At 40.5% G+C, this 27683-nt stretch overlaps 1 protein-coding gene across 4 annotated transcripts in view; it reads left to right on the forward strand.

The window, feature by feature from the left end:
• Positions 1 to 1086: 1086 nt before the first annotated feature.
• tp63 (tumor protein p63) overlaps positions 1087 to 27683 on the forward strand; it is a 46555-nt gene continuing 19958 nt past the window's right edge. For 2 of the 4 annotated variants that reach the window (XM_072682994.1, XM_072682995.1), the window contains exons 1-3: positions 1087 to 1181; positions 1565 to 1694; positions 26248 to 26496. In XM_072682994.1, coding sequence (XP_072539095.1) covers positions 1102 to 1181; positions 1565 to 1694; positions 26248 to 26496 — 459 coding nt within the window. In that variant the 5' untranslated portion in view covers positions 1087 to 1101. Of the gene's footprint in view, positions 1182 to 1564; positions 1695 to 17489; positions 17529 to 26247; positions 26497 to 27683 lie in introns of those variants that run through there. The other 2 variants (XM_072682992.1, XM_072682993.1) reach the window with 1 other exon arrangement.

Here is a 27683-nt window from a genome sequence, read left to right on the forward strand (position 1 = left end):
CAAAAGGACAGTAATACCTTGAGTCCTCTGAGGGATTCAGGATGTTTCCAAGACCAGGTTCTAAAAGTTCCAGGACAAAAGAAAACTGCTACTGCGGTTACACAGATTGTGATGCTGCAGCAGAGTCTTAAAAACTGTACGACTTGCTTGCGTCAAGGTTAGTTTCCTGACAGTCCAGTTCGTCTACATATTGCATCAATACAGTGTTTACTGAGCACTATGAGAAGTCTGTCCTTTCTTCTTGCTGGATTAAGTACAGTTGTTTTTGTAGAGGAACTACTCTTACCTCCTACAGGCAATTAAATGAAAGCAGCCACTGTCGATGGGGGTGTTTGTTGCCTCACTCTTCTCATTCTTGCACTTTCTGTATTTAAACCTTGTTACTAAAATCCAAGTTTGTGTTCTGAATGACAATGGCGTTGGTTTGTCTATTGGTGCGTAAGGTTTAAAGTGATTCCCCCTTAACCCCAAAGGCCAGCCATCCAAGACAATTAGATTCTGTAGTTTTAGCTAATCTAACTGTGGTCAACAGTTTTTGGAAGATTATACTGCTCCAAACACACCTCAATCCCTGTTGAGTCAGTAATATGACATTCTGTTATATTCATAAGTAATGAACACATGAACAAGGCTTTAGGATGGCTGTCAGCATTGCTTTTAACATTGTGACATACTCACATATATGGTATTTAGTTGACACTCTTATCCAGAGCGACTTACAAGGTTACTCATATCACAGAGGTTACATTAGAGGTGGGCTAATGTAGTGTTCCGAGTCTTGCCCAAGGACTCGTATGGGTGTAGTGCGGCACACAGACCAGGAATTGAACCCCAGTCTTGCACATGGTGTGGTAGCTCACTGGCAGGTAGTGGTATTATCTGTTAAGCCACACCAATCACATGTGTGGGTGGTTTGGATGGGTGGCAGCATTTAACATAGGAGCATAGTTGTGCAAATGTACACTTGCACATGCATACGATTCAATCATCTCTGTAGAGGCCTTATACTAATGCTGTATTTCCTGTGTAACATTTTCTTTCAGGAGATTGAGGGAGCCAGCAGCTTGTCTTTCATGGGCTGAGGGTTCGTTCTTGGCATCCATGTCTCAGACGCCAAGCTCACAGGGAACTGACATCCTCGGGCAGGATGTCTTCAACCAGCTGCTGGAGATGCTGGACCAGTGCGTACAATTACACACACAGACACACAGCTTTACACTCAACTACACTGCCGGTCAAAGGTTTTGGGACAATTTCACATTTCGAAACAGCTGTTTACTAAAGCTCTACCACTTAAAAGGTTCTTTACCATCTATTACAAACCCCGGTGCTTCATTAAGCCACAAGCGGTTGTTCTATGGCACCATATTAGCCTTTTAACCATTTTTAACCAAGCACCTTTTTCAGGAGAGTATATTAAAAAATTCCAAACTGATGAAGAAAAATGTAAACATTGCTGTACATGGAGATTTATACTGGTCAGCACTGTGTGAAAGTGAAATAAAAGACTGTAGTTTATGAACTGCCCTGAAGGTTTCCCCAGGTAATTTTTATCTTTTCTAAGGTCTGCGTTCCACTCGGTGCAGCCCATTGAGCTCAACTTCTCAGAAGGTTCAAACGACAGCTCTCCATCCAACACCATTCAGATCAGCATGGACTGCATCACCATGCATGGGTCCGAGGAGCACCTTGCAGTGAGTGAACTCAACACAACACGCTACAGACTTTTTACAAACCTCTTTGCTGCTGATGGGCTTGAACTTTCAACATAGTGAGCCTATCACAGATTTCCTTTTATTTGAGCTAAACTGCTTTATTTGAGGCAGTCTTGCCCGACATGAGTGAAGCAGCAGTATTTGTGGCCTAATTCCTGACACAGCAGCTTCGCTAAAGCCTGCAGCTTTGCAACAAAAAGATTTTGTAAGGCGGGAAGTGGTGGGATTTTTGTTGTTCTGACAGATTGGCAGCTACTGAAGAAGTTGGAAAATGGAAAGAGTGCTAAAGAGCTCGCTTGATAAAAGAATGGCCTTGAGAAAAGTGACTCAAGTGAAGAAATCAGTGCTGATGAATGTTATGATGTCCTTCTTTATGGCACAGTGTTTCACAACTTCAGAACACACCTGCTGTACTTTTTAACCAGACCTTTTTTTTTATATAAGTCATATTTACCCAAGGCATAGTCTGCATTAAGCTGTTTAGAGTTGAAGTTGTAAGCAGAACTTTGCTTGTGTTAAAAAGTTTTTGGGGCATTTATATTAGAATTACCTCATTTTAAAGTGCTCCTATAGGAGAAAATGACTAAGGCAATTATTCCTTTCACTTTTTAAAACAAAATGTGGTCAAAAAGAAGTCCAAAACAGCATCATTTTCTGACAACCTCCCACTCAAACAGATTTTCAGTGGTTTTCTCATCACAGTAATAGCTGTGTTGTGAAAAAAAGAAACACAAAGAAAAAAAGCTCAGTGTGAATAATTTTACATATTTGGTGTGGTTTACAAAATAATATGACTGGTATTTGGTAAAAAAAAAAATATATATATATATATATCTATATATATATATATAGATATATATATAGATGGATAGATAGATAGATAGATAGATAGATAGATAGATAGATAGATAATAATTAACAATAATCCCTCTGTGAAGGATGTGTGTGAAACTTGTGTGTGAGCCTTGTTTGGTGTAACCAGTGAGGTGCATCATTCTGTTTCTGGGGAATTCAGTGGTAAACTCCGGTAAAAGTCGTTATCACCCACATGCACATCTGGGGGCGTTGGTGTTGGTTTGGGGATCCCCTTGTCTGCAAAGCTACCCCTGCCTAGTAACCACTTTTCTGATTGGATTCAGTGGCAGTTACGTTGAAATGTATGAAAGGGGACCAATGACAACTCCTGGAGATAGACAGCTATGTCCTGTTGTCAGCCTATTTATGTGTTTGTCACCATGGACATTTTTAAAGAGCAGCAGAAAATGTTCTAAAATAAGGGTTTAGCTTATGTATCGTACAGCTGAGACAGGTCCTGTGTAGCTTGTAAAATCGTTACAACTTGGGTGGCCAGACTGGATCGATGCACTGTGAAAATGGAGACGATTTACTACAAAACTATCAATCTGACATTTTCTTCATTGATGTAAGTTTTTTCTTCATTTCATTTCAAACCACACTTGAGAAAAGCAACAGAAATACAAGTATTTTTTTATTTTATTTTAATATGGAGACAAAATTTAACTTAAGTTAAATTTGAGAGAATATGAGCAGTCTTTATTTGTTATTCTTGTTTGTTTTTATGATGCCTATACCTGATCTCTGTTCATTTGCCAGCAACCTTTTGAATACTTGTTCTCTGAAAAACATGTGTAGCTTCTTCCAGTTGTTCTTTTCCATAAATACTAGGTGTGAGACTCTTTCCCTAAGGAGAATTCCACTGGCACCTGCTGTTACAGTATTATTTTAGCACATAACTGGAAAGAAGTGGAAAGTGTGAGTTGTACGTGTGTGTAGATAGAACTGCAGCCCAGTCGGCACAGTGTGTGAGCAGCCAGGCTCAGGAGGTGAGTTGGTGGCTCCCCTCCCAGCAGAGGAATGCTGTTGTCCAGCAGTAAAGAGGGAAAAAAGGGAGAGACTCACTAAGCAACGCTGTGATTCTGTACCCTAAGGTGTTGGGCGGGTGGGTGGAGGGGGTTGGGCACTGTCTTTTCTCTTGAGCTGGTGATTAATGCCCCCTTTAGTAAAAGCACCACCCTCATTCCGCCCACTCCCGTCTTCCTTTCCTGAAAGGAGACAGTGGCACGCTAATACTCCAGGCTGCTCTGGCTAACGCATGTTGAGTCCAGAAGACGGCAGCCATGGCAGTCTGCTACTGACTAGAGCAATGATACTTATTTAGCCCTGGTTGTTAGGGACACTTCCCCCCGCAGTCCTACCTTCAGCAGACCAGGTTTACCACTAGAAATGTGAATTCCAATTTACCATATCATGGATACTGTTATGTTGTTGTAATGTGGAGTAACGTGAAGCAAACTCAAGTGTAAACTCAGGCGTGGGCTAGAGCAGTATAAAGCCCCCCAGCATTGAGCTGTGGAGCAGTGGAACTGGGTTCTCTGGAATGAATGTGCCCCATCCAATATTTTTGGGATGAGTTGAGATGTTGGGATTGAGGTGGGGTGGTCCAACATCCTGACCTCACTAAAGCTCTTGTCACTTAATACATTTAAATTCTCACAGCAATACTCCAGCATCTAGTAAAAAGTATTTTCTAGACAGTAGAGACAGCTCCTCCAACAAAAGCAGGATCAACTTCTTTAAAAAATACTTGATTCCAGAAGAAACTATAAATGAGCAGGTGTCCCAGTACTTTTATAATGTATTTAACATTTTTCAAAACTTTGCATTTTCACAATAAGGGAGGGAAGCCTTCTTGATATTGTGATATCGTGATACATTATATTATTCTATTTTTTATTATTTTGTCATTTTTAACAAACGAGGTAACATATTGTGTTATTTAATGTTCTGTAAAAAAAAACCCTGACAACTGAAAGAGCCATTTGCATGTTTAAATGGTTCTTTCCTTGGTCTAAATGTTAGGAGAAGAACCGAGTATTTGCAGCAACTTTACAGTTTGGGTTTCCCCTGGCTCCCTCCCCCCTACCAAAAACACACATGATAGGTTAATTGGCTCTGCTAAATTGCCCCCGAGGTGTGAGTAAATGGGTATGTGTGGTACTTTATATTCTATCTATTCTTATATTCTACATGTCTGTCTTTTTATGTGAATTTACCAAACAAAAACATTTATTGTCCATTTTTCAATGAACCTTTAAGACATATACGGTATGTGTAAACTATGACCTCTATTCTGATTGGCTGCCCTGGCTTGTTGTGTCTCATTCAAAAAGCAATCCAGGCTAAAACACTTCTTGTTCATTCTTATTCACTTTATTTAGCCACACCCATCTTTAAGAAAGCGGCCCTTTCACTTTCATGCTCTGTAAGCTTGCCTGGCATTAGAAAACAGCGAGTGTTTGTCAGTATTCATTTCAGTTTTACGGACTAGACAGGTCTACAGATGAAAATTAGCCCATACGCTAACTTGCTAAACTGTTCTGTTGATCAATTAACAAATGAAGGAATAAATGAAAGGAAAATATCACTGACAATAAAAACTGACACATTCTTTTTAGCATCATTTTTGACAAAAATCCAGCTTAGACCTAAAGTTCCTAATATGACTGTAAGACCGACTTACAGAATAACACACACCTTTATGGACTGAATGGACCGGTGGAGGTTACATTTTGAGTTCTGAAACTTGTAAATAGCCACATTTACATACAACTCCAAAATGCCCAAATCAAATCTGTCCCATAGAGGAAAAGATAAAGATGCCTCCTGGACGGTTCTCACTTTCAGCCTACTTAATCCACCTTTACTGAGAAATCTCGGAAAGCCATGGCAAAATGGAATACCCCCCATAGCGGCAACCCCCTCCCCCCATCTGCCGTCAAATAGACCATGGCGCCTCCTTCCAGAAAGGCGTGCCTGCCTGATGAGTCATTAGACATTGCGCAGCCTCTTTAGCACCCTCAGGGAATGCTATTTGCATTGTGGAGGGGTTTTATGTTTAAATCTGAAATTCCTTTTCTGGAGGTGCGTTCTTTTCTCTAGCCGGAGGGCAACGATTTTGAGCAGCACCTGCCTCATACAGGGCTGCGGTCTCTCCACACCACCCTCATGCTGGGGGAGGAGCAAAGAGCAAAGAAGAAGAGGTGTGGAGTCAGATAACATGGAGGAATGTGACGAAAACAGTGACAGGAAGCGCTGTATTCCAGCCCTGAAGAGCTGATGTCACAAGACTGAGCTGTCGATCAGCTGAGCTGAGCACAATGAGCTTACGGTTCATAGAAAGACGGAGATAGGGTTGGATCATCAGGAACCATTCTGAGGTGTAAGGGTGACACATTGGTATAGGAGAAGCTGAGTGTGCCCTAATTACATGTTTATCTGCGCAATTCTGTGGAATTTCTGTTGTTGTGTTTTTCCAGCTTTCCTTAACTTCCCTTATCTTGTGAACGCTGTTTAGATTGCATCTCATCTCCCTAAAAAGAGAATGCATTGTTCAGTGTGTGTTTGCTTTAGAGTTCTAGCAGTTTAGGAAAGATTTATGTGGGAAAATCCTGTTTGGATCTCACTGCTTGTCATATTTGTTCAGGTTTGTTCTCGAAGGGCCCAGCCTCATGAGCTTCTTCTAGTTATGTCCCGCGCAAAAGCAACATCGGAAATAGGTGCTGACAGATTGGATAGGGAGTGAAGCTCCTGATTGATACGTACATTTAGGGTGTGCGTTTGAGTGAGCTGGGCCCAAAATGTTTTGCCTCAGTATACAAGCTGTGAATGTTTTTTCCTGGCATCGTGTGAACTGTGAAAAGTCTACATAGCGTCTCTCCTGTTGTTTAGTCATTTGCCGTGCTCTTTTCAGCCAGGGCCTGACTCAGCTTCAAGTGATTACAGAGCATTAAGAAGGTGTGTTGCTTACTTCTCGCCACCCCTTTCAAAATTACTGTCTGTTTTACCCACCTTCTGCCCTGAAATGTGCCTTTTCTTCACAGTTCTGCCAAATGGAAGTGCCACAGTACGTTCGTAGTTTGTTTGAGATTTGCTATTTGGCAGGGGAAACCGGTCTCAGATAAAAAAAAAAAAAGCAGATTTAACCTGGAGCTATGTTCCAACTGTTTTCTGGCACTCTCTCCGGCTTGAATCTCAACTGCTAAAAACTGCGGTGACTCTTTTTCACCCCACCAGTTTGCCGGTAGCAACATTAAACAGAGCTTCAGAACAACACTGATTTAGAGGGCTTTGACAGCTGTTCAGTATCTACCGTATGTTCTGTTACTCTTTGCTTGAGGAAGTTAAGATCAATTGTTAAAACATTTATTTAAGTTTTCATACATGTTTAGGGAAAACACTGTTCACTGAGAACTGATTCCCCAGACAAGGATTAAGGCTAGTTCACAGATGTATGATAACTGTCTCAGAAAATTTTATATAGATTTTTTATAGTTTTACGGTATTGCGTTATATGGTATTTGACTATTCTTCCCCTTGCTCTTGTAGTAGTTCTTCTTATTATTATTATTACATTGACCCTCGAAACCGGTTGAACAAAATATTTACTATAGTTACAGCAATTAGTGTATTACTTTATTATTATTATGTTTTTATTATTACTTTTTATTACTATGTTTTTCATAAATAAAACTATATTGTCACTGTCCATTGAAAAACATGTTATCTCCAAAATGGTGACTTTACAGGAAAAGGCACAAATGTTCTTTGTACTTTGAATGAAAAATAATGTAAAAAAAAAAAAAAGTAATTTAGATTTAGATTTCTATTGGTCAGTTCAAACATAATTATTCACACAATGTACAGAGCATCTGCAGGAGAAAGCTGCAGATGAGGTCAAGCTCTTTTGAATTATTTAGTTTCCAGCTAATGATTAATTTTGGATTATTCTGCTGATTATTTTCTCCCTTAATTAATTGATTGTTTGGTTTTTACCACTCTGAAAATAAGTAAGAAATTGATGGAATTTTCTGTTCGGTTCAATGTGTTTTCTAATACCAGTATAAAGCAAATGTACACAGTATGATAACCATCCATTTGCATACATAAAACCGGTATACCACTGCAACCGTAGAGTAAATTTTGCTTTTCATGGGGAATCAAGAATAGGCTTGATCTCTGTCCAGAAAGCCAACCCTAGATATTTGTATTGTGCAAAGTTTATTCCATAGATTTTGTGGTAAAATATATGATCATTTAGAATCAGAAATGCTGTGAAAACAGATTAGAGTAACAATAATAACATAACAGTACACAATGCACAATTCATCAACACAAAGTAAACAGTTGGAACAGCAAATCTAAATGCTATATGGTGCATCAAGGAAACACATCAGTGGGAAAACCTCTTTGGTGCTAGCTTTGATTAATTGCTTTTTAACTCTTCCTTCTTTATGACAAGACAATTACATGTCTGGCTTGGTAGGAATGATGTGTTTGTATATATGTAAACTTGAAGAAAGTTTTTGTTTGTTTACAAGAGTTTTGCCTTGTGAGAAATTGCCTAAAGTGTTGGTGAAGTACTGTTATTATTATTACTATTGATGATAATGAACTACAGTACTGGCCAAACAGGCATCCACTTTCACCAGTTTAAACCATTTCTCTGGAGCCTTATTGTCTTTATGACTGTAAAAACACAACCCAACATTAGAATAAATGCAAATAAACATGGAGGTAAAAATAGCAAATATTTCTTTGTGTGTGTTTTTTAAGTTGAGATGTGAGCAAGCGGAAAGAACAAAGATTTGGTTCGCCACTTCTCCATAATGGCCCCAGTCCATGCATAGATTTGTTTAAATCCACCAGCAGCATCTGTGATTTAACATTGCCTCTTTCCACAAGCCCCCTACTGACCATTCTGTGGATAGAATGGAAATTGACTGGTAGCATTTTTTAATTGATTTAAATCTGCCACCAGACGAGTCATGGTGCATGCATAGTGAAATAGGTCAGCATGGAGAATCAGTGCTTCCCCAATGCTACCATGAATTTTGGGCTGCGTTAGATCATGTAAATTCGGGGTATAAGGGCACACAAAAGTCACAGGTGTGTTTCTCACTGCTGTTTGGTCTTCTGTGCGTGGTCAAAGTAGAGCACAATAGAAAAAAGGCTAAAAACATGTGACTAACTCAGGTTTCTTTTCATTTGATTTGAACAGACAGTTCTGCAAATTACAGTTGGTTCCATCTAGTGTTGTATAGCGCCCCCTGAGGTAGCCAGTGCAGCCACAGGGTGTTAATTAAGCTGTAAAGTGTAAAAGTTAGCATTTTAGCATGTTAAAAGTAGCATGTTTCCACACACACACAAAAACACAGACCCTTCATCCTCGTCGAACCCACCATGATTTCATGAGTTGAAATGAAAAGTTAATGAATGCCAGAATGTCAGTTAAATGCTGGATTATTCTCAGTCATTTCAAATCCAAATTATAAAAGGTGAGACATAAGGAATCAAGAGGGATGAGTCTGAGTCACTCTCTCTACACCTGGCAGTGTACCTGTACCTGACTACATGTACCATTGCACCCCTAATGTTAATGCAACATTCATTACGCTTCATGTTACTAATAGACAGTCGATTAAAGGGCAGAAATGGCAGTCACTAAGGGTACTGCGGAATGGGGTTAATGGCTGTATTAGGTGATAACTGGAAGAAGGATTTGCATACATGTAATATTATTGTTCTGGACAAAGAAGAGCTTACTGCCTAATTACTTTACTTGTACCTCAAGCATAAAATTGCATTAATTAACATATTCTTTTCTTTAGATAAAGTTTTCATATATTTCCTCATTTTCATGAAAGAATGTGAGAATAAGCTTTCCATTTCTGGTAGAATTTAGCTCTACATCATACAATTTCTGAACCTGGCTTTGGTCTCCATGTGTGCACCTAAACAGGATGGAGAGCTTCTAAAGCCAATTATGCCATAAAACAATTCCACACCAGTTTGGTGTGCAGGTGTGGACTGCCCTTTGTGTTTAGTCCACAGGTGTCTGGCCCTTTTAACAGTACTAACAGCTTATTATGTTGAGCTATAACACTGTTCCTCAAAGATCTTGAGTAGACAGCTCCAGAAAGAATAACCTACTTTCTTCCACGAGTCTTCCACGAGATCTCACTGAACAATTATGCTTATTGATGTGTGTTAACCTTCGTCGTAACCAACCTTCGTCACTCTTACACCTCAGTAACCTTAAGTTGCTGTATAAGAAGCCTGAGGTCGTCCATGAATATAAAGGGGTTAAATGCTTCAAAATTCAAATCCGGTCCAGTTAGATCCCCAAGCTGATGTCTTGTCAGAGACAGAGTGCTAGCTGTGTAGAAGGATGTGTTATGGTAGCTCAAGGCTAGTTGCCCTGGCAGCCTCTCTACCTTTGATTTGCCCCGCAGCACTCAGCAACCGTCATCAAAGAGCAAATCCCCCTTTCACAGCAGAAAGAGGAGCACAAAAGCCACCTCATCAATTACACACTAAGCAGGCCATATTAAAGAAAATGACTCATCTAATTCTCTGTCTCTTCTTTACCTCCTCCCTAGCACAAATTATTCTCTTTTTCAGTCACACAGCCGTGCTGTTTTCATTGAGACGATGAAGTCAACAAACGCTGACCTCCTCAGCACATTAAAGTATTTGGTGGCAGGTGGCAAAGCTGAGCCAATGGGACAATGTTGACCCCCCATAGGTAGCTAGGAAAGATTTTTTCCAGTTTTTTTTTCTCCTCTCCCCCTCAGCAGGGGGGTGATGGAGGCTGTCAGCTCCTTGTATAGGTATCTTCCCAAACCCCAAGCACCTGACATACGATACCCCACTAATCCAGCAGCCCTAAGCCCAAACACTCCTCAAAGAGTTACTGCAGCCATCTAAGTGCAACATCTTTTGTGTGAATTGCCGAAAAGCTAACTTTGCCCCCGTTTCCTCTCTCAGAGCTGAGCTCATGTTTATTGCCTCACGACCGGCGCCTAATTCAGCCACTAATGTTTTGTCTGGTTGGGTGTGGATATTCTCTACCTAATATATCTCAAGTGCAGAAATAGGTGTTGTACCACCAACCAAGTGCAACTATGATCACTATTCAGCTCCTCTCTGTGGTCAGGTATTAGCTATCATAGTGCATTTCACACTGATACTAGGAAGTTATTTTTCCGCACATAACGTTATTACTGTATTGGGTGGCCCGCCAAGCAGAGACTGCTGGGAACATTTAAAAATAGACCAGACAAGATAATGTTCAGAGTTAAGAATCACTGCAGAGTGCAGATCTCAGTAGAAATAGGGTAAATCCTCTCAAACCATAAGAATGTAAGCCATTGCAGTAGAAACCACATGAAAATGAAACCTTGTTTAAAATGTTGGCTGTGTTTAGTTCTGTCAGTCTTTCTAGGGTTCTGATATTAGCTTTAAAAATCCTTAATCTGTGTGGAAAATATTCTTGTGGAAATTCCCAAATGTCTCCAGTTCATTCATTTTATGGTTATGCAGTATGTTGGGACACGGAAGTCTAGTAAGGGGCTATTTTTGTGTGTGTCTCTACAGGAAAAGCCATAATTCTGTGGCATACATTCATACAGAAAGTAAAACTATCTGAGGATATTAATTTGTTTGTTTTTGTTACTAAGGCTGCAGTTTTTTTTACTTTTAGTTTGCTTGAATTCCTGAACTTTTATTTTATTTTATCTGTTAAAAATGTTTTTGTATATGTACTTGCCTCTACTGATGACTAGTATTCCCAAGTGCTTTCACTAGTATTTGTGGCTTATACTTAACTATAGTTTCCAGAAGGGGTGCACTTATGTGGGTCATGTTTATACAAAAGCCATGAAATGAAATAAAATGCAGATTTTCTATTACACTAGTTCAGTGCCAACTAACCATTTTAAAATATCCGTTTGATACTAATTGTATTAATAAGTTACTGTGTGTGTGTGACATGATGCCATTGTTATTGTGGGCGCCGAGTTTCCAAAACATTTGGGTGCAAAATACTTGATTGTATTTCTTTTTCTGTCCTTAAGTATTACTGTATTATTATTATTATTATTATTATTGTATTAGATAAATAAATACTGTTTACTCTTGATTTTTTATGTTACTGTTGTTTTACAAAGTTTATTTTTTAAAATTGCTGCTCTTCTTCTTCTTCTTATTATTATTATTATTATTATTATGCAATTTAATTCATATTTTAATATAGTTTTAAAAGAACCTGCCCACAGCTACCCTAATTTATATTTGTGAAAGCCAGGAGACGCTGAGTGCTAATGAGGAAGATGAGGAGCAGGAGTGCAGTGTGTTAGTGAGGAAGAGCAGAAGAGCAGTGTGTTATTGAGGAGCATATGGAGCAGGAGTGCAGTGTGTTAGTGAGGAGGATATGGAGCAGGAGTGGAGTGTGTTAGTGAGGAGGATATGGAGCAGGAGTGCAGTGTTTTAGTGAGGAGGATATGGAGCAGGAGTGCAGTGTGTTAGTGAGGAGCATATGGAGCAGGAGTGCAGTGTGTTAGTGAGGAGCATATGGAGCAGGAGTGCAGTGTGTTAGTGAGGAGCATATGGAGCAGGCGTGCAGTGTGTTAGTGAGGAGGATATGGAGCAGGAGAGCAGAGTGTTAGTGAGGAGGATATGGAGCAGGAGTGGAGTGTGTTAGTGAGGAGGATATGGAGCAGGAGTGCAGTGTTTTAGTGAGGAGGATATGGAGCAGGAGTGCAGTGTGTTAGTGAGGAGCATATGGAGCAGGAGTGCAGTGTGTTAGTGAGGAGCATATGGAGCAGGAGTGCAGTGTGTTAGTGAGGAGGATATGGAGCAGGGGTGCAGTGTGTTAGTGAGGAGGATATGGAGCGAGGTGCAGTGTGTTAGTGAGGAGGATATGGAGCAGGAGTGCAGTGTGTTAGTGAGGAGGATATGCAGCAGGAGTGCAGTGTGTTAGTGAGGAGGATATGGAGCGAGGTGCAGTGTGTTAGTGAGGAGGATATGGAGCAGGAGTGCAGTGTGTTAGTGAGGAGGATATGGAGCAGGGGTGCAGTGTGTTAGTGAGGAGGATATGCAGCAGGAGTGCAGTGTGTTAGTGAGGAGGATATGGAGCAGGAGTGCAGTGTGTTAGTGAGGAGGATATGCAGCAGGAGTGCAGTGTGTTAGTGAGGAGCATATGGAGCAGGAGTGCAGTGTGTTAGTGAGGAGCATATGGAGCAGGAGTACAGTGTGTTAGTGAGGAGTATATGGAGCAGGAGTGCAGTGTGTTAGTGAGGAGGATATGCAGCAGGAGTGCAGTGTGTTAGTGAGGAGGATATGCAGCAGGAGTGCAGTGTGTTAGTGAGGAGCATATGGAGCAGGAGTGCAGTGTGTTAGTGAGGAGGATATGGAGCAGGAGAGCAGAGTGTTAGTGAGGAGGATATGCAGCAGGAGAGCAGAGTGTTAGTGAGGAGCATATGGAGCAGGAGTACAGTGTGTTAGTGAGGAGTATATGGAGCAGGAGTGCAGTGTGTTAGTGAGGAGGATATGCAGCAGGAGTGCAGTGTGTTAGTGAGGAGGATATGCAGCAGGAGTGCAGTGTGTTAGTGAGGAGCATATGGAGCAGGAGTGCAGTGTGTTAGTGAGGAGGATATGGAGCAGGAGAGCAGAGTGTTAGTGAGGAGGATATGCAGCAGGAGAGCAGAGTGTTAGTGAGGAGGATATGGAGCAGGAGTGCAGTGTGTTAGTGAGGAGGATATGCAGCAGGAGTGCAGTGTGTTAGTGAGGAGGATATGGAGCGAGGTGCAGTGTGTTAGTGAGGAGGATATGGAGCAGGAGTGCAGTGTGTTAGTGAGGAGGATATGGAGCAGGGGTGCAGTGTGTTAGTGAGGAGGATATGCAGCAGGAGTGCAGTGTGTTAGTGAGGAGCATATGGAGCAGGAGTGCAGTGTGTTAGTGAGGAGGATATGGAGCAGGAGAGCAGAGTGTTAGTGAGGAGGATATGCAGCAGGAGAGCAGAGTGTTAGTGAGGAGCATATGGAGCAGGAGTACAGTGTGTTAGTGAGGAGTATATGGAGCAGGAGTGCAGTGTGTTAGTGAGGAGGATATGCAGCAGGAGTGCAGTGTGTTAGTGAGGAGGATATGCAGCAGGAGTGCAGTGTGTTAGTGAGGAGCATATGGAGCAGGAGTGCAGTGTGTTAGTGAGGAGGATATGGAGCAGGAGTGCAGTGTGTTAGTGAGGAGGATATGCAGCAGGAGAGCAGAGTGTTAGTGAGGAGCATATGGAGCAGGAGTGCAGTGCATTACCTCTGAAGGGAACAGTGTGAATGCTAATGCTAATGCTAAGTACAACTGTTTCTTTCCCCACTCTGGGGTCTGACTGACTAAGAGAGTGACTGCAAACACAGTCCGTGAAGAGTTTCTTCAGATCATAGTCTGTACAAACAAGCTAAGCTAAGATATTTTCTGAGTAACAGTGAAGCAGTTTTGTAAGTCGCTCTGGAGAAGAACATCTGCTAAATGCTGTAGATGTAAATGTTAAAGTATTTCAAATGTGCTTGAATGTGTGTTATGTAGAGACCTTTACACTTTTACAAGTGTATTTTTGCCTCCACTCCCTTTTAATTGAGCGAAATTTTAATGCGGTACCCTTCCTTTACTTAACGGATAGCTTTACAGCCCTACTTTAAGCCCTGGAAAAATCTCGAGAATCTGATTAGACTTCACCTTTTCTTCACTGCTGTCGCAAAGCTAGTTGTTTCACAGTAGCAGCAAAGGCTCTCCAGTGAGCACCCTATCACCTCCACCACCAGTGTTGTTTTAAGTTCATTAGAAGTTTGTTTAGCTAAACTAATTGCCCCCCATGAAAAGGGCTGTGAATAAGCACATCCAGCAGCCCCAAAGTGAATGCAGGAGTGTTGGCTCGTTGATCCAGCCTTAGACCAGGTGACCTGAGGCTAAATGCCCCCCAATATCGAGACAGGGTGTGGGCCACAGCTTGGAGACGATAATAGTCACAGGTAGTGGAGGGGGTTTGACTGTCCTGACAGCTCTTTATTGGTGCCGCTTGGCCTGAAGGCATTAGTTTTCTCCTTCTTGACCTGGGTTAATAGAATCCCCACCCCAAAGCTATACTCAGACCTTACACAGCTCTGTCCAGCCGCACCTTTCCGGGAGCTAAATAGGTGTGAAATTCTTGTGCTTTGTGTTTTGTGCCACATGCTAAACATGTTGTTGTTAATGATTACCACTACACGCTTCCGAACTGGTATTTTCATGTACTTTAATTAAAGGTGCTTGTGGATGTAGAATGTAATGTTTGATAAAGCTGAAAAAATATAAAATAGCATCAAGCATCAGAACTGCATTTTTTATGCATTGTTTGGGAGGTTAGAATTTTTTTTTTTTTTTTATTTATGTATTATTTATTTATGCATTTATGTATTTATTTACGTATTTATGTATTTATTGCTGGGTCTAAAGAAATAAATCTGCGCAATCATATTTTTTTTTTTCTTAAAATGTGAAATCTAAATATCAGTTCTGGCCCAAGCATCCTCTGGTGCATGATGAGGATGCTGCATTCCATTCCACAACCTGCTGTATAGAACCCTTTTTAAAATGTGCTACATAGAACTACTCACAGGTTTTCCACCAAGCAAAATAACTAATTGAAGAATGGTAAAATTTGGTTCTGTATATCATCATTGGCCTTAAATACCTTCACCATCATCAAGCATGAAGCAATCGCTCCTCAGGAGACATGCAATGACTGATGGGTACTTTCCTGCAGTTCCACTGAATTGGCAAACCGTTCCCTGCTTCTTATGCAGTTTGAAGTTGCTTTCTCACTGAACATTTGCACACTGTATGATTTGGAACCACCCCTAATGTTCATGAATACCCTGCCTAGCCCACATTGCAGGAAACTACTATGGCGAATGCATATCTAAAATTCTATAGAGCTAAAGTGTTTTCTAAGTGTTTCCAAAAATTACTGCAAAATGATCTTTTTCAGGGTCCTGATACAAAACAAGAGCCATATTAGTGTCAACAGAGTGATCTGGAACTTGGATGTATTCTTTAATGTCAGCTCAGGTTGAATTTGTTAATTAACTACACCAAAGCAAATACTGTACTTCTAATAGCTTTACAATAGAGGCATTTTTGCAGTGCTAAAATGTAACTTACATTTGATATAATTTAGAGCATTTCTTGGGTCCATTTATCATGAAATATTCATAACAATGTAAAAAGAAAGTATGATTATTATTTAAATTATGTATAAAAAATAAAAAAAGCAAAATCCAAAAAATGAAGATGCTACTAATATGGTGGGATTTTGTATTTAGTTACTCAGGAACCTATAATACACATCACACATGCAGATAACCATCCATGCCTGCATTAACAACTGCAATCACGTAATTTAAAACGTATTTAAAGTGCAAAGAACAGCAACCAGAAAATAAAATATAATATAAAATAAAATAAAATGAAAAGGGTTAAATACACAGACTCTTATAGGCAACTGTTGTTGGTGATAATTTGGGGCAGAATAATAAAATTTATTGCTGATTGGTTGCTGATTGCTGATTCATTTAGTTCCTACCTTTAATTGTTAGACATTTTAGACATGTTATGTTTGACCTAACTTTGGAAGTTCAGGTTTGCAAAAAAACATCATTACAGTAGAAAATGCAGTAAAACGCTTGCTCATGGTAGGCCTCTTAGAAATGAACATAGCATTTTCAACCTGAGAAAAAATCTGGATTTCATAAAAAATTAACCAAATATCAACTCCAAAACGATAGGGGTCTCACAGGCCTTTATCTGATAATAACAGAATGACTGACAGACTCTCTCTTTCTCTTTCCGTCTCTCTGTCTCCTTGTCTCTTGGGTTTATTCACCACAGCCCTTTTGACATGTAAGTATGGTTACAAAAGAGAGAGGCAGTTCCCCGCTGTCTGAACCAACATTTATGTGTTCAAAACAGATCTACACCAGTCATCTCTGATAGATACAAGCAGTCTACAGCCCCCCTTTTGTTTCTGGAGGGACACTAATAGGGGCAATGCCGGGGGCATGTTGTGGGTGGGAGTGGGGGAGTCCATTCTTATGTAGATAAGGTCAGAAAATGCTTGAGGTGGTCTGAGCCTCCTCTGTGATCTAAATTTTATCCTCTAAAGCCTTGTGAGTGTAAGAATATACAGTATTTTAATATTTTCTGTCATTTGGAATCTGAAACCTTTCAAAATAGTTATTGAAAGAAAATGCACAACTGCAGGGTGTGAATGAAATGAAATAGTTGGGGTTCATTACGGCAAGTGCTTCTGGCTAAAATATTGCGTTTTCTTAACATCATCCAAAGAATTAAAACAGTCATTTAGAGGAACTGCTGTCTTGAGCACTGCTGGCCATTTAAAGTGTCAGTCTCCACACTTATTTAAACCAAAGCTTTGAGAACACAGTGTGGAATATGTTATCAAAGCGCTTCCAAAATTTTTAAGATGTATTGCTTTTTTGCATTTGCGTTTTTAGCTTGTTTTGCATATGACGTGAAACAAAGTTTTTCTGAAGCTTGAATGAAGCGATCTATCAACGCCTGGTGTGTTTTTAAAAGCACTGCAGGGTTGTCCTTGAAGGAAGAGCTAGAAGAAGCAACACCTTCCCAAAAAAAAAGGTGAAGGGTGTGGATTCAGGTATTGGACAGGTACTTTCAGGCCCTCCCCTTTGTAGAGCTTGGTATATATGGCAACCCCATAGAATTCCTATAGAGTTCCTAAGCCTGTCCTTTTCACATTTGTAGCCCACACCACTGTTTTAGGGGACCAAAGGGGAAGAACAAGGGGTAAGAATCCTGGAGCCCGTTGAGCAAACAGCGGCTGCACTGCTCAATCTCAGCGCCAATATGTTGTACCTGGAGACCAGTAACCCATCGTACAGTGAGGTGAGGCCCAATACCGTTCTTTTGGCTTTTCTGGGGATGATGTTACCCAGTCTTGGGTTTGGGTCATTTGGGAGGATCCCACGGAGCGACTGGAAACACTGGACCCACTGAGGCCCGACTTTCTTTGCAACTGTTTTTCTCCAATAATCTGCATCTTTCGGTGCCTGTTCATAGCAAAACTGTTTATCTTTAATAAGTTGCATTATTCTGTGTCTGATTGTAGCAGAATTGTTATATTTGTTCAGTAATTTGAAGCTCAAATTGAGTAGTGCTTGAGTAGTTGGGTTTAATGTAGCTATAACATAAAAGAAAATATGCCATGGCTGTTTGTGGGCAGCATCATTAATCTCTCCATTTGTATTATTTAATTTGTTATCTTAATTCACTTTCATTAATGCAGTTGCTGGCTTAGCGGTTGTAAGCATTTACTTGCTTCTGGGAATGTTGTGTGTCAGTCTCCGAGACTGTGTGCTGAGATTTTCCTTTCTCACACAGATCTCAGTTAGTCCTTGTTTGTGTTGTGACTGCTGACGGAGAACGAATGTGTTTGTTCAACTGCTGTTATGTCTGTTGGTTTATAGCTCTTGTGTTGTCAAGTAAAGGCAATGGGCAAATAACGTGAGTTTGTTTAAGATAGCTGAACCTATTTGCATAGAACAATTGTGCTACAGTCTGGCTAATCTTCTGTAGAGAATGCTAATGTAGGCAGCTCAACTGCCTGTATGGTTATCTGCAGTAGCTCAGGCAAGTAGAAAAACAAGTGTGTGGTTTTGCGTCAGGGGTGTTTACCCCCCACGAGAAATTAGAACAGCATTTATTTTTGAATGCTTAAGCTCTCCCTGACCACTCTGCAGGATCCTAAATCATTACACTTCATTTACAGTAGCTATGTGTGGTAGAATCATATTACCAGATGAAGCTAACAAAGACATTTACCACAAAATTGGGGGGGTCTAACAGCACATAGAACGAGGAACGTGGTTTCAGTTCTATGATATCTGATGTTGTGAGAGATGATTTACTTCGGGAACTCCTTTTTTTAGTAAACGACAAAATTCGGGTTTTTTTTTCAGTAAATGTTCAGAAATTAGTTGCGGTTCAGTCTATTCTGTTTTTATACTTCCAATGATTTTACAGATTTACATCCTTTGCATACTAATTTGTTTTTATTTGTCATATTTCACTGGACAGTAATATCTTTTTTAGTTTTGTGAAGTGATTGCTAGATGGTCTAGGAGGCAGAATGTTAAAGGAGACTAAGTTTTTGAATTTGTGCCTTTTGAAACCCCCCATTGCAGTTGAAGACGGTGAGCGGATCTGTGTGTTTGTTCTCCCAAAGCCCCTCCATTCTTTATTGGCAGGTGGTAGTTGAGTCTGCTGACTTCAGAGCCACCAATCTTTGGCACAAAGCTGTTGTCAACACAACACCGTTAGCCCAGACTCTGACCTGCGCGCCGTTAGAATCGCAGTGCAATCCTCTCTCCCTCCCACCCTCCCTCACGGTTTTTAAAACTGAGCTCAGGTAACCAATCCACAGTTCACACAGCTTTGATTAATGCTCTTAAATGCTCTGTCTCTCTCATCCTCTCTCGCCCTCTATAATGATGGTAGGGGTAATGGGTCCAGAGACACCCGTGTTTGGTGTAAGAGGAGACATAGAGGTGGATAAAGGGTGGATGAGGTTTGTTTCTGAGGAATGTACCTCAGTGTTGTGGGGTTGTGCAATATACCTGGAAGATAACTGGCAGATAAACCTGGCAAAAAATGTATATTTCCAAAGTAATTGGACTTCACTGGTGTAATGCATCAGTTAACGTGCTGAGTTGCAGATGTGTTAGGGTAGTCAAGTAGAGGTTGGTCTATGAGTAGTGTCCATCTCTCTCTCATCAGGGGGATGGGGGAGGGTTTGTGGTAAAACTCCCCCTGCTCTCTGCAACGCTTGGCAGAATCTCCTCAAAGAATGTGTCCATCGAGGCCCTGCAGAGCAGTCTCGGGCGTGAACGGTTAATTGCTTTAACGGTGTTTTGATACAGATACAATCACCCGCTCTGCCTAGCCCAGTGGGCATGAAGAGAACGAAGACACCCCACTCCCCCCCAACCCCCCCACGACCCACCCTATCCACCCCTCCTCAATTAAGTGCCTAATGGACTCTCGCGACGTGGTCACTTGAGATCGTCTCAGAGACATTCTCAGTACCCAGCCCAAGTTACACACTGCCCAGGTCACTGGGACACTCCCCAGAATGGCAGCTATTGCACCCCCAGGCTAGGACTCCCCTTGCTCCTGCGGCTAAGAAAACCTGGTCAGTTGATCTATCAGGTTATCCATATCTGGATCTAGACAGAGGTCAGAACGATTAATTGTTGACTGTAGCCATAGGAATTTTGGCCCAGCTGGTTAACTTGTATGATTGTTATCAGAGACGTGAGCCAGAGATTAATAGCTGTGCCGATTAGATTTTTGAGTGGAATCAAAGGCTGTAATTATGAGATCTGGAGTAATCCATGAGAAGTCTGCCACACTTTTCGATAGCGTACTGTTATAAAACATTCAGAGAAAAACATCAACTTTGTTTTACAATCACACTGAGCCATTTTACACATTTCTTTTTATTATTTTTTTCTTTCTTTGTAACTATTCTAAATATAAGTAATTATGCATTGACATCTTTGCAAATCTAATAAAATGTAAAATGTAAAATGTCAAGTGTTTAAAACAATGTCCCGTTTTGAATGAACCCGTTTTTATACTAAGTAATTAGATTTTATTGAACTCAAAATAGGGTCTCCAGGGTGTAAGGCAGTGTCTATGCGTTTAATACAGCATAGAGTAGTTAGTATAGTCTTAAGCTAATAAAAAAGGCCAGTCTCAAATCTGTATGTAAATCCCATGTATGTACAGTCTGTAGCTATATAACGTCTGTTTAAACAAACTCAGCTCTCCTAAAGCCTGATACAAACGTAATTAGCTCTTGTCACCTTTCCAATGGCCATTGACCACTATTAGCTTGTTAACGTGTACAAACCAGTAGATCACTTATAGGAATATGTAAATGGAGGCTCAAAAACAATACATTTAAATACTTTTTGAGACATTTTAGTCTGCTGTGAAATTGCAGGCAATTGGGTTTTTAAATAAAATACATTTAAGTTACTTTTTTAGCAGGTTCTACTTGCCCCAGCATCATGGAGTGCAACCAGTATATTAAATCCATTATAGAAAACCAGTATAAAGACTAGAAAGGACTATTTACAAAGTTAAAATACATGTGTGCTTCCACAGTATTTAGCATAATCCTACTCTCACCATATATATCATGAGCTTCATTATATGCAAATCACAGCAGCATTAGAAAAATGTTCAAATCCAGCATATGATGTACATTTTAAGCCATTGCACTCAACCGTTATTAGTTTATCCTACATAATAAGGTAGAGTGTTTATTATAAATACCATGTATGGTTAGTTTAGTTTCGTTTATTCAATTTCGACAATGCACATTAATCAACATTTCTGTAAAGGTGATAAAAATATGTAAAAATGTATCAATACAACATATAGAATATAAGAAAACAAAGCATGATGCCAGCAGTTATAATGATTAGCACTATGATCACTATGATTTTTTTTTTTTTTTAGATTACCCTCTAAAAAGTAAAGGTGCTACAAAGGGTGTGTGAAGAATCTTTAAATTGGTAAACATTTAAATGTTGCTCATACACATCTCTATTTTATGGAACCAAAAAATGTTCTTCTTTGGCATCTTATTTTTTGGATCTTAGTACATTATATTTCAGAGTGTAGCTGAAAATAGCTAATTGTAGTGCATTCTCTTATAAGTACATATGGTATGTAAGTTTGAAAATGTAATCTAAGACCGTGTTCTGACGTGTGCCTTCTTTGCTGAAAGACTTGAAACAGTGAGTGTGGAGGTACTTTCCTCTACAAAGGCTAAGAATAATCCGGAGTCTGCATTTACGTGTAAGAAACACGAGTATTGTAACTTCAGGACTAATATGCTAGAAGGTTTTGCATGTTGACAGAAAAACATAGCAGTAATTGATTCACTCCAAGAGTTATGCCAAACCAAAATATACTCAAAGAGAAGCTCAGCCAGAATTGATTGCAACATTTTAGCCGTGGCGCTGTTTGCATTTCAAAAATCCTTGCAATGTGCTATTGCGTTATTGAGATTCCAAGGATGGCATCAACAGGCTATCACTCCGAAGGTCAGTTACTTTTGCTTCTTTCACTCCATCCATCCGTTGGATTGATATGCTTACCCTAGCATCTGTTCACGGTCAGAGAAATGCAGGCTGGCCTAAAGCAGGCCGTTCAACCTTTCACCGGCGTTATTAAAGGCCGCCAGTCCCATCGTGGACAACTGATTTACGGCAGTTCTGCTTAGCATTCTGACATCCCAGAGGTCTACACTCTGAGGAGGCTATAAACAGAGAGGTATTTTTAAGAGCAGCTAAAGTAGTTGTTAGATGACTGTTGTATTATGGAGGATATCATCTAATTAAAGAGAAGATGGAAGAGATCAGGATCTCTCGTTTCTCTGTCTCACTCTTTTCCCTAACGATAAGTGTGCGGATTGTGCACACTCAATCTGTCATATGTACTGTTACTGTTTCACGATTTCTCGTGTTGCATTTGCTTGACTGAATGGTAAGCAGTCTGGCTATGGCTATGGCTATGGTTAGCAGTCTGTAGTAGTCTTTGCCTATATGAAGGTCTTTTTGAATATCATTGGCTGTCAACTGTAATCTTTCCTCCTTTGAGCGTTACCAAATAATATTTTTCTTAATACGTTTTCATGACAAACCATTTATTGTAAGGGAGATGTGTGAAGCACCTTTTGAAGGTTTAAATAAGTTGATGTAAAGGTTAGTTACCAATGTGAAGATTCTCTTTTACAAAAACTAAAAGATTCCTCATGGAACCAAAATTGGTTCTTCAATGGTGGCACCTTTATTTTTAGAGTGTGGTTCCAAATTCACTTGTGAAGTAAATGACTTGACTTGAAGCTTAAAATAACAATTTATGTGTCTTCAAAAAATTTATTTCAACAGAATCTATAGAAAAGCATATATGTCAGGTCAATCCCACATCCATCTCTCTCTTTCTTTGTTGTTGAGAGGTTCATGATGGATGGACCAATAGAAAGGGTCTGAAACTACTTGGAATAAAAACCCAAAAACAAAAAAAAAATGCATTTTACTTTTATTTTTATTTTTAAGTATTTCTTTGCTTTTGTTTGAGTATTAATTTCAGTTTTGTCAGTTATTGGGGGCTTTCCTAATCAGATAAGGCTAATCAGATAAGAACATGAACTGAATTGAACTGATAGTAGAGTTTGTGTAACTCTACTATACACCAACCTGCAGCCTAGGACGTCATATGGAATGACTCAAAGTGTACGGGAAAAATCAACCCTCATAGCGTGATTTAGACTAATTGAGTCAGAGCACAGTTCAATGTCCGCTATGTTACTCTTAATTTGTCAGAAGGTTTATGGCTACCTGTCCACACAGCTTAGAGAAGGGGTTCACATTGCGCCTTCTTGCCTTGGCACGCCTCTACCACCTTAACCTCTTAAACTGTCAGGGCCGTGTGTGAGCTCACTCTGAAGTTTTTCACTCTCTGAACTCTTGTATTAAGTAATAATAGTAATCATTAAATAATAAGCCTGCAGTTAAAGGTGTTTACAACACACCTGAACACCTTGTGCCACAATTTTCTGATTAGCATTTGGTGCAACGGCCCTTCCATGCCACAGCAGAGCTGAGAGGCTAGAAAAAACCCACTAGTGTGTGTGATTAGATCACAGAGTGTTACCAGGTGGGGCATTCCCCTGCACCTTCATGGTGGGATCACACACACACATAGGGCAGTTAAGCTGGCCCCTCTGTCTCTAGAGGACTCCATTATGTTCTAATTGCTCCATTGTAGGAGCATGTGTGTCAGAGAGGTGTAGCTGTGTGGAGGCCGGAGGGGGTGACTCCTCTTTGTGTGAGTGTGTGAGTGTGTGTATTTCAACAATTTGCCCCTTTTTCGTGCACCTGCTGACTTGCTGTGTTGTTCTCATAGACGAGGTCTTTAAAACTGGGGTCTAATTGGTTCTTTGGGGCTGAATAGGCTCATGGCACACATACACAATGACCCCTGTCTGCACAGGTGAAATGCATCACTCTTCCTCCCTTTCTCTCTCTCTCTCTCTCTCTCTCTCTCTCTCTCTCTCTCTCTCTCTCTCTCTTTCTCTCTCAATTGGATCCTCATACCACTGTGGGAAAGGTATGCTGAGGTCAGTGGAACAACCCTCTTTCAGGTGTGCTCATCTGTGTTGGCTGACAGAGTGGGTCTGTGGGCAGTGTGGAGTCATGTGCAAAAGTTTGGACATTCAAAGTAAAAACGTTGGGAAAAAAAATCTGCTATTTTTTTTGTACTGCCTTACAGAATATAACTTAAAAAATAAAAAAATAAAATAAATAAATTAACTCTACCCTACGCTATGCCCTAACCTTCATTTCATCATATGTTCAAGGATAAATGAAGCAAATAAAGGGTAATTCTTTATGACATTGTGCAGAGATGTGCTCTCTGTGGTGGATTTGTACTAATTATAACTTCCAAAACCAAGCAAACATGTAATTTGATCTGGGATGCCCATACTTTTGAATACTACTTTTCCTAGTATTTACCTAGGTACGAATTAATAATCTGGACCGCTAGTAGCACCTGACATGTCTGTGTAAGTGTTATTAAGTTTGTGTGTATGCAAAGTAAGAGAGAGTGAGAGAGAGAGTGAGGGACAGAGAGCATACATGTGAGAAGCGGACAGCTGACTCCGTCCATGCCTGAAATAAACCAGCACTCTAGTAGAGATTAATGACGGTTTGAATAGCCACTCAGCCGTGCTCCCTCATCCAGGAATGTGGCATGTATAAAGGGAAAGGAATTGACAGGGCAACCAGAGGACTGGGGCAGGAAAAGGCTGGCCAGGTGCCAGAACATTCTCCCCCTTCTCAAATGACAGCCATTTTAATTCCTCTGTGCGCCTCTGCAAGAACAACGCAACAGGAGCTGTGTGAACCGCATAGCATCCGTCCGCTGCCGGCCGCTTGCTCTAACCCTGCCGGTTAGTCCAGAGACGAGATGCTCTCCCGTTCCTGTACTGTAATTCAGGATTATGATGCTGTTCAGCATGCTCCACATCCTTCAGCCACACTAGAAGGTCAAACGCATACAGTAGGCGGTTTGGTAATTAAGTTTAGTCATTTGTGGTAATTGGGCCTATACTTTTCAGCTTAGATAGCTCAGCTTTGTCTTCAGACCTTTAGGCCTGAGTGCTTTTCTAAGCAATTGTGGTTCTGCCTTAAGGCTGACAATGAAGTGTAAGGAGCTGCGGTATACGTGCCGGTGGGAGAACTTGTCTTGCTGGTACAGAGGTTGCTCTAGTGTAGGGACATCTGGAATGTATGTACCTGTGTATTAGTTGAGATCCTGAGTGCAGGGTACAGGACAGTTAGCCTAGAGGAATTTTCAAGGTTTCAAGGGGCTCCAGTACTGCAGGGCTTCTTTAGCATGTATTTAAACTGTTTTTCTTTAGATGTAGGAAATTTGGAATATTTTGAAATCACTAAACTTACAAGAATTTGTCTTGGTGAACTTGACAATGAGGTCCATACAAATAGGGACCAAATCTGCAAAAATGCTCGTCACTCTTTTATGCAAATAAAATTACTCAATTACTGGCTTTGATGGAAACCACTGGCTATTAGAGTAAAGTAAAGAGCTTATACATCCTTAAGGTTGTGATTTATGGGGTTTATTTTGTTAGAAGGATTTTTTGAGAGGTTAATTTCCTAGATAGACGGTGCTATATCATCTCTGTCACAATGTCAAAATGGTAACATTACAAGAGAAGGAACTTTCATGTTTTTTATTTTCTCCCCAAAGTTGGATAGCCAAATACCCGACCCACTCGTTAGTACTCTTCCCCATCACATGGAATGCTCCCAATGCTGGGTGAGTGAGGACTGACACATGTCTTCTCTGACACATGTGCAACCAGCCTCCACCTCTTTTCGAACTGCTTCCAATGCAACATCACTGGGCAACTGATGCACTTGGGGAACAGTGCTGGGTACCCAGCTACCATTCCTTATTTTTGCTGTATTGCAGTCAAAAGTATTGTGTCGAGACACCACTGGATTATATTAAAATCTGATTTTGATAGTGTCTCATTACACCCCTGCTTTGAAGGCCAGTGTGTTCCTGGTGTTTGTCTGTTTTTGTCTTGCTTTCGAGTGGACGCTCTACCAGCACCTTTCCTGATACAGATACATGTGTGCAGCCATTGTTTGCTGGTAGAAATCATTACAAAAGAGTCTGTGATTTGCCTTTTTTTACAGTAGCAAGATGTAGATAAACAGAATGACCTCTTGTGTAATTTGTCTTTCTGACTTATGCAAACAAAGACTCATTCAAGCCAGCCACCCAGAAAGCAGGGCTTCACTAAGCCCACCATGACATCATCGTCTGATGTACCAACATCAAAGCTCATCAGACTGGAGGAACAGCTCATTAATATTTTAATATGCATTGTTATATGTCTTCTTATGAAACATTGTAATAACATAGTTTTGTCTTGAGATGGTTTTGCCTTCTAGCATATACAGACTTTTGTTTGTCTTTTTGTTTTGGTTTTTAGTCACAGTACACAAACCTGGGGCTTCTCAACGGCATGGATCAAAATGGCGGCTCCACCTCCACCAGCCCCTACAACAATGAGCATGCTCAGAACAATGTGACAGCGCCATCGCCTTATGCCCAGCCGAGCTCCACCTTCGAGGCCCTGTCCCCATCACCCGCCATCCCCTCCAACACAGACTACGCTGGACCTCACACCTTTGATGTGTCCTTCCAACAGTCCAGCACAGCCAAGTCAGCAACCTGGACGGTAAGACACAGAAACCGTGTTCATGTCTAAAATCTAATCTGTGTGAGATACAGAAATTGTTGTCACTTGGGAACATGTTAGCAGTATGTGACTCACTCAGTATTAGGAGCTACAAAATTGTGTCCTGTATATCACTGCAGTATTGATATGTGTATAAAACAATGTGTATAAAACAAAAATTATTTTTTTGCACTACATAAAAATCTCATGACAAATTGACCAATAGAAAAATAATTTTTTGTTTTATACACTAGTTTTATACACATTTTGGAGATATTCTGAAAGTAGAGCATTTACAGGAATAAAAGAGTTCCACGATTCCCTCTTATGTCCTATTTCAACTGAATTATTTTTACATGGGGGGGGGGGTGCGAAAATGTAATTATTATATACTGTAGTTTCTTTATGTTTTTAGTCCCACCTGAAAGCACACGTCAGTCATTTTGAAGGACTGTGAGCTCCCACGTCCCAGTGTCTTTTATCTTCTGTAAAACAAGCTGTAAAATAACCTCAGGTAATGCTGATCCTATGCGACTCGCCATATAGGTAAATATTCTGTCAAATCCTGTGGAAAAGGAGTTTGAAGAGTTCAAGGAGACACTGGCACAGATACCTCGAGTCTGTGGCAAATGTCAACACTCAAATCCAAAAAATGAGCCAAAGGACGCTTCAGCGACGCAAGACTTCTGGCAAGATTAGTCACTTCATTGTGTAGCATAGGTTTTAGCTTACATATGTGTTATAACCATGTAGCTGTTGATTTTCAAGCTAAAAATGTATTGTTACTATAAGTGGGTAATAAGATTGGTTAACATCCTGTAATCCTTCATTTGGGGACGTTATTTTTGAGGTTATGGCAGTGCGTAAGTTGAGTAGCCACTCCCATCCCAGTCATTTATGCTGAGATTTTATTTTTTTTACAAATTTACAATTGTCCCGACATTACATTACTTCACCTCCCCATGTAAAACTAATCCCATCCAAATAGGGCTCTAGGCAGTAAAGGGTTAAGTGCATAGCTTAAGGGGTACAACTGAAGTTCTCTTTGCCAGGAAATAGAGCATACTACCCTCCAGCCACTCACACAGGCTACATGTGACGTTCCTCCCATTACCCACAGTCTGGTTTTTGAATGCAAATGTTTGAATCTGGACACTTGTGGTATGCAAGGGCTATAGTTTTCTGTT

This window comes from Salminus brasiliensis, chromosome 7 (assembly GCF_030463535.1).
Source record: "Salminus brasiliensis chromosome 7, fSalBra1.hap2, whole genome shotgun sequence".
In the NCBI taxonomy this organism is placed as follows: domain Eukaryota; kingdom Metazoa; phylum Chordata; class Actinopteri; order Characiformes; family Bryconidae; genus Salminus; species Salminus brasiliensis.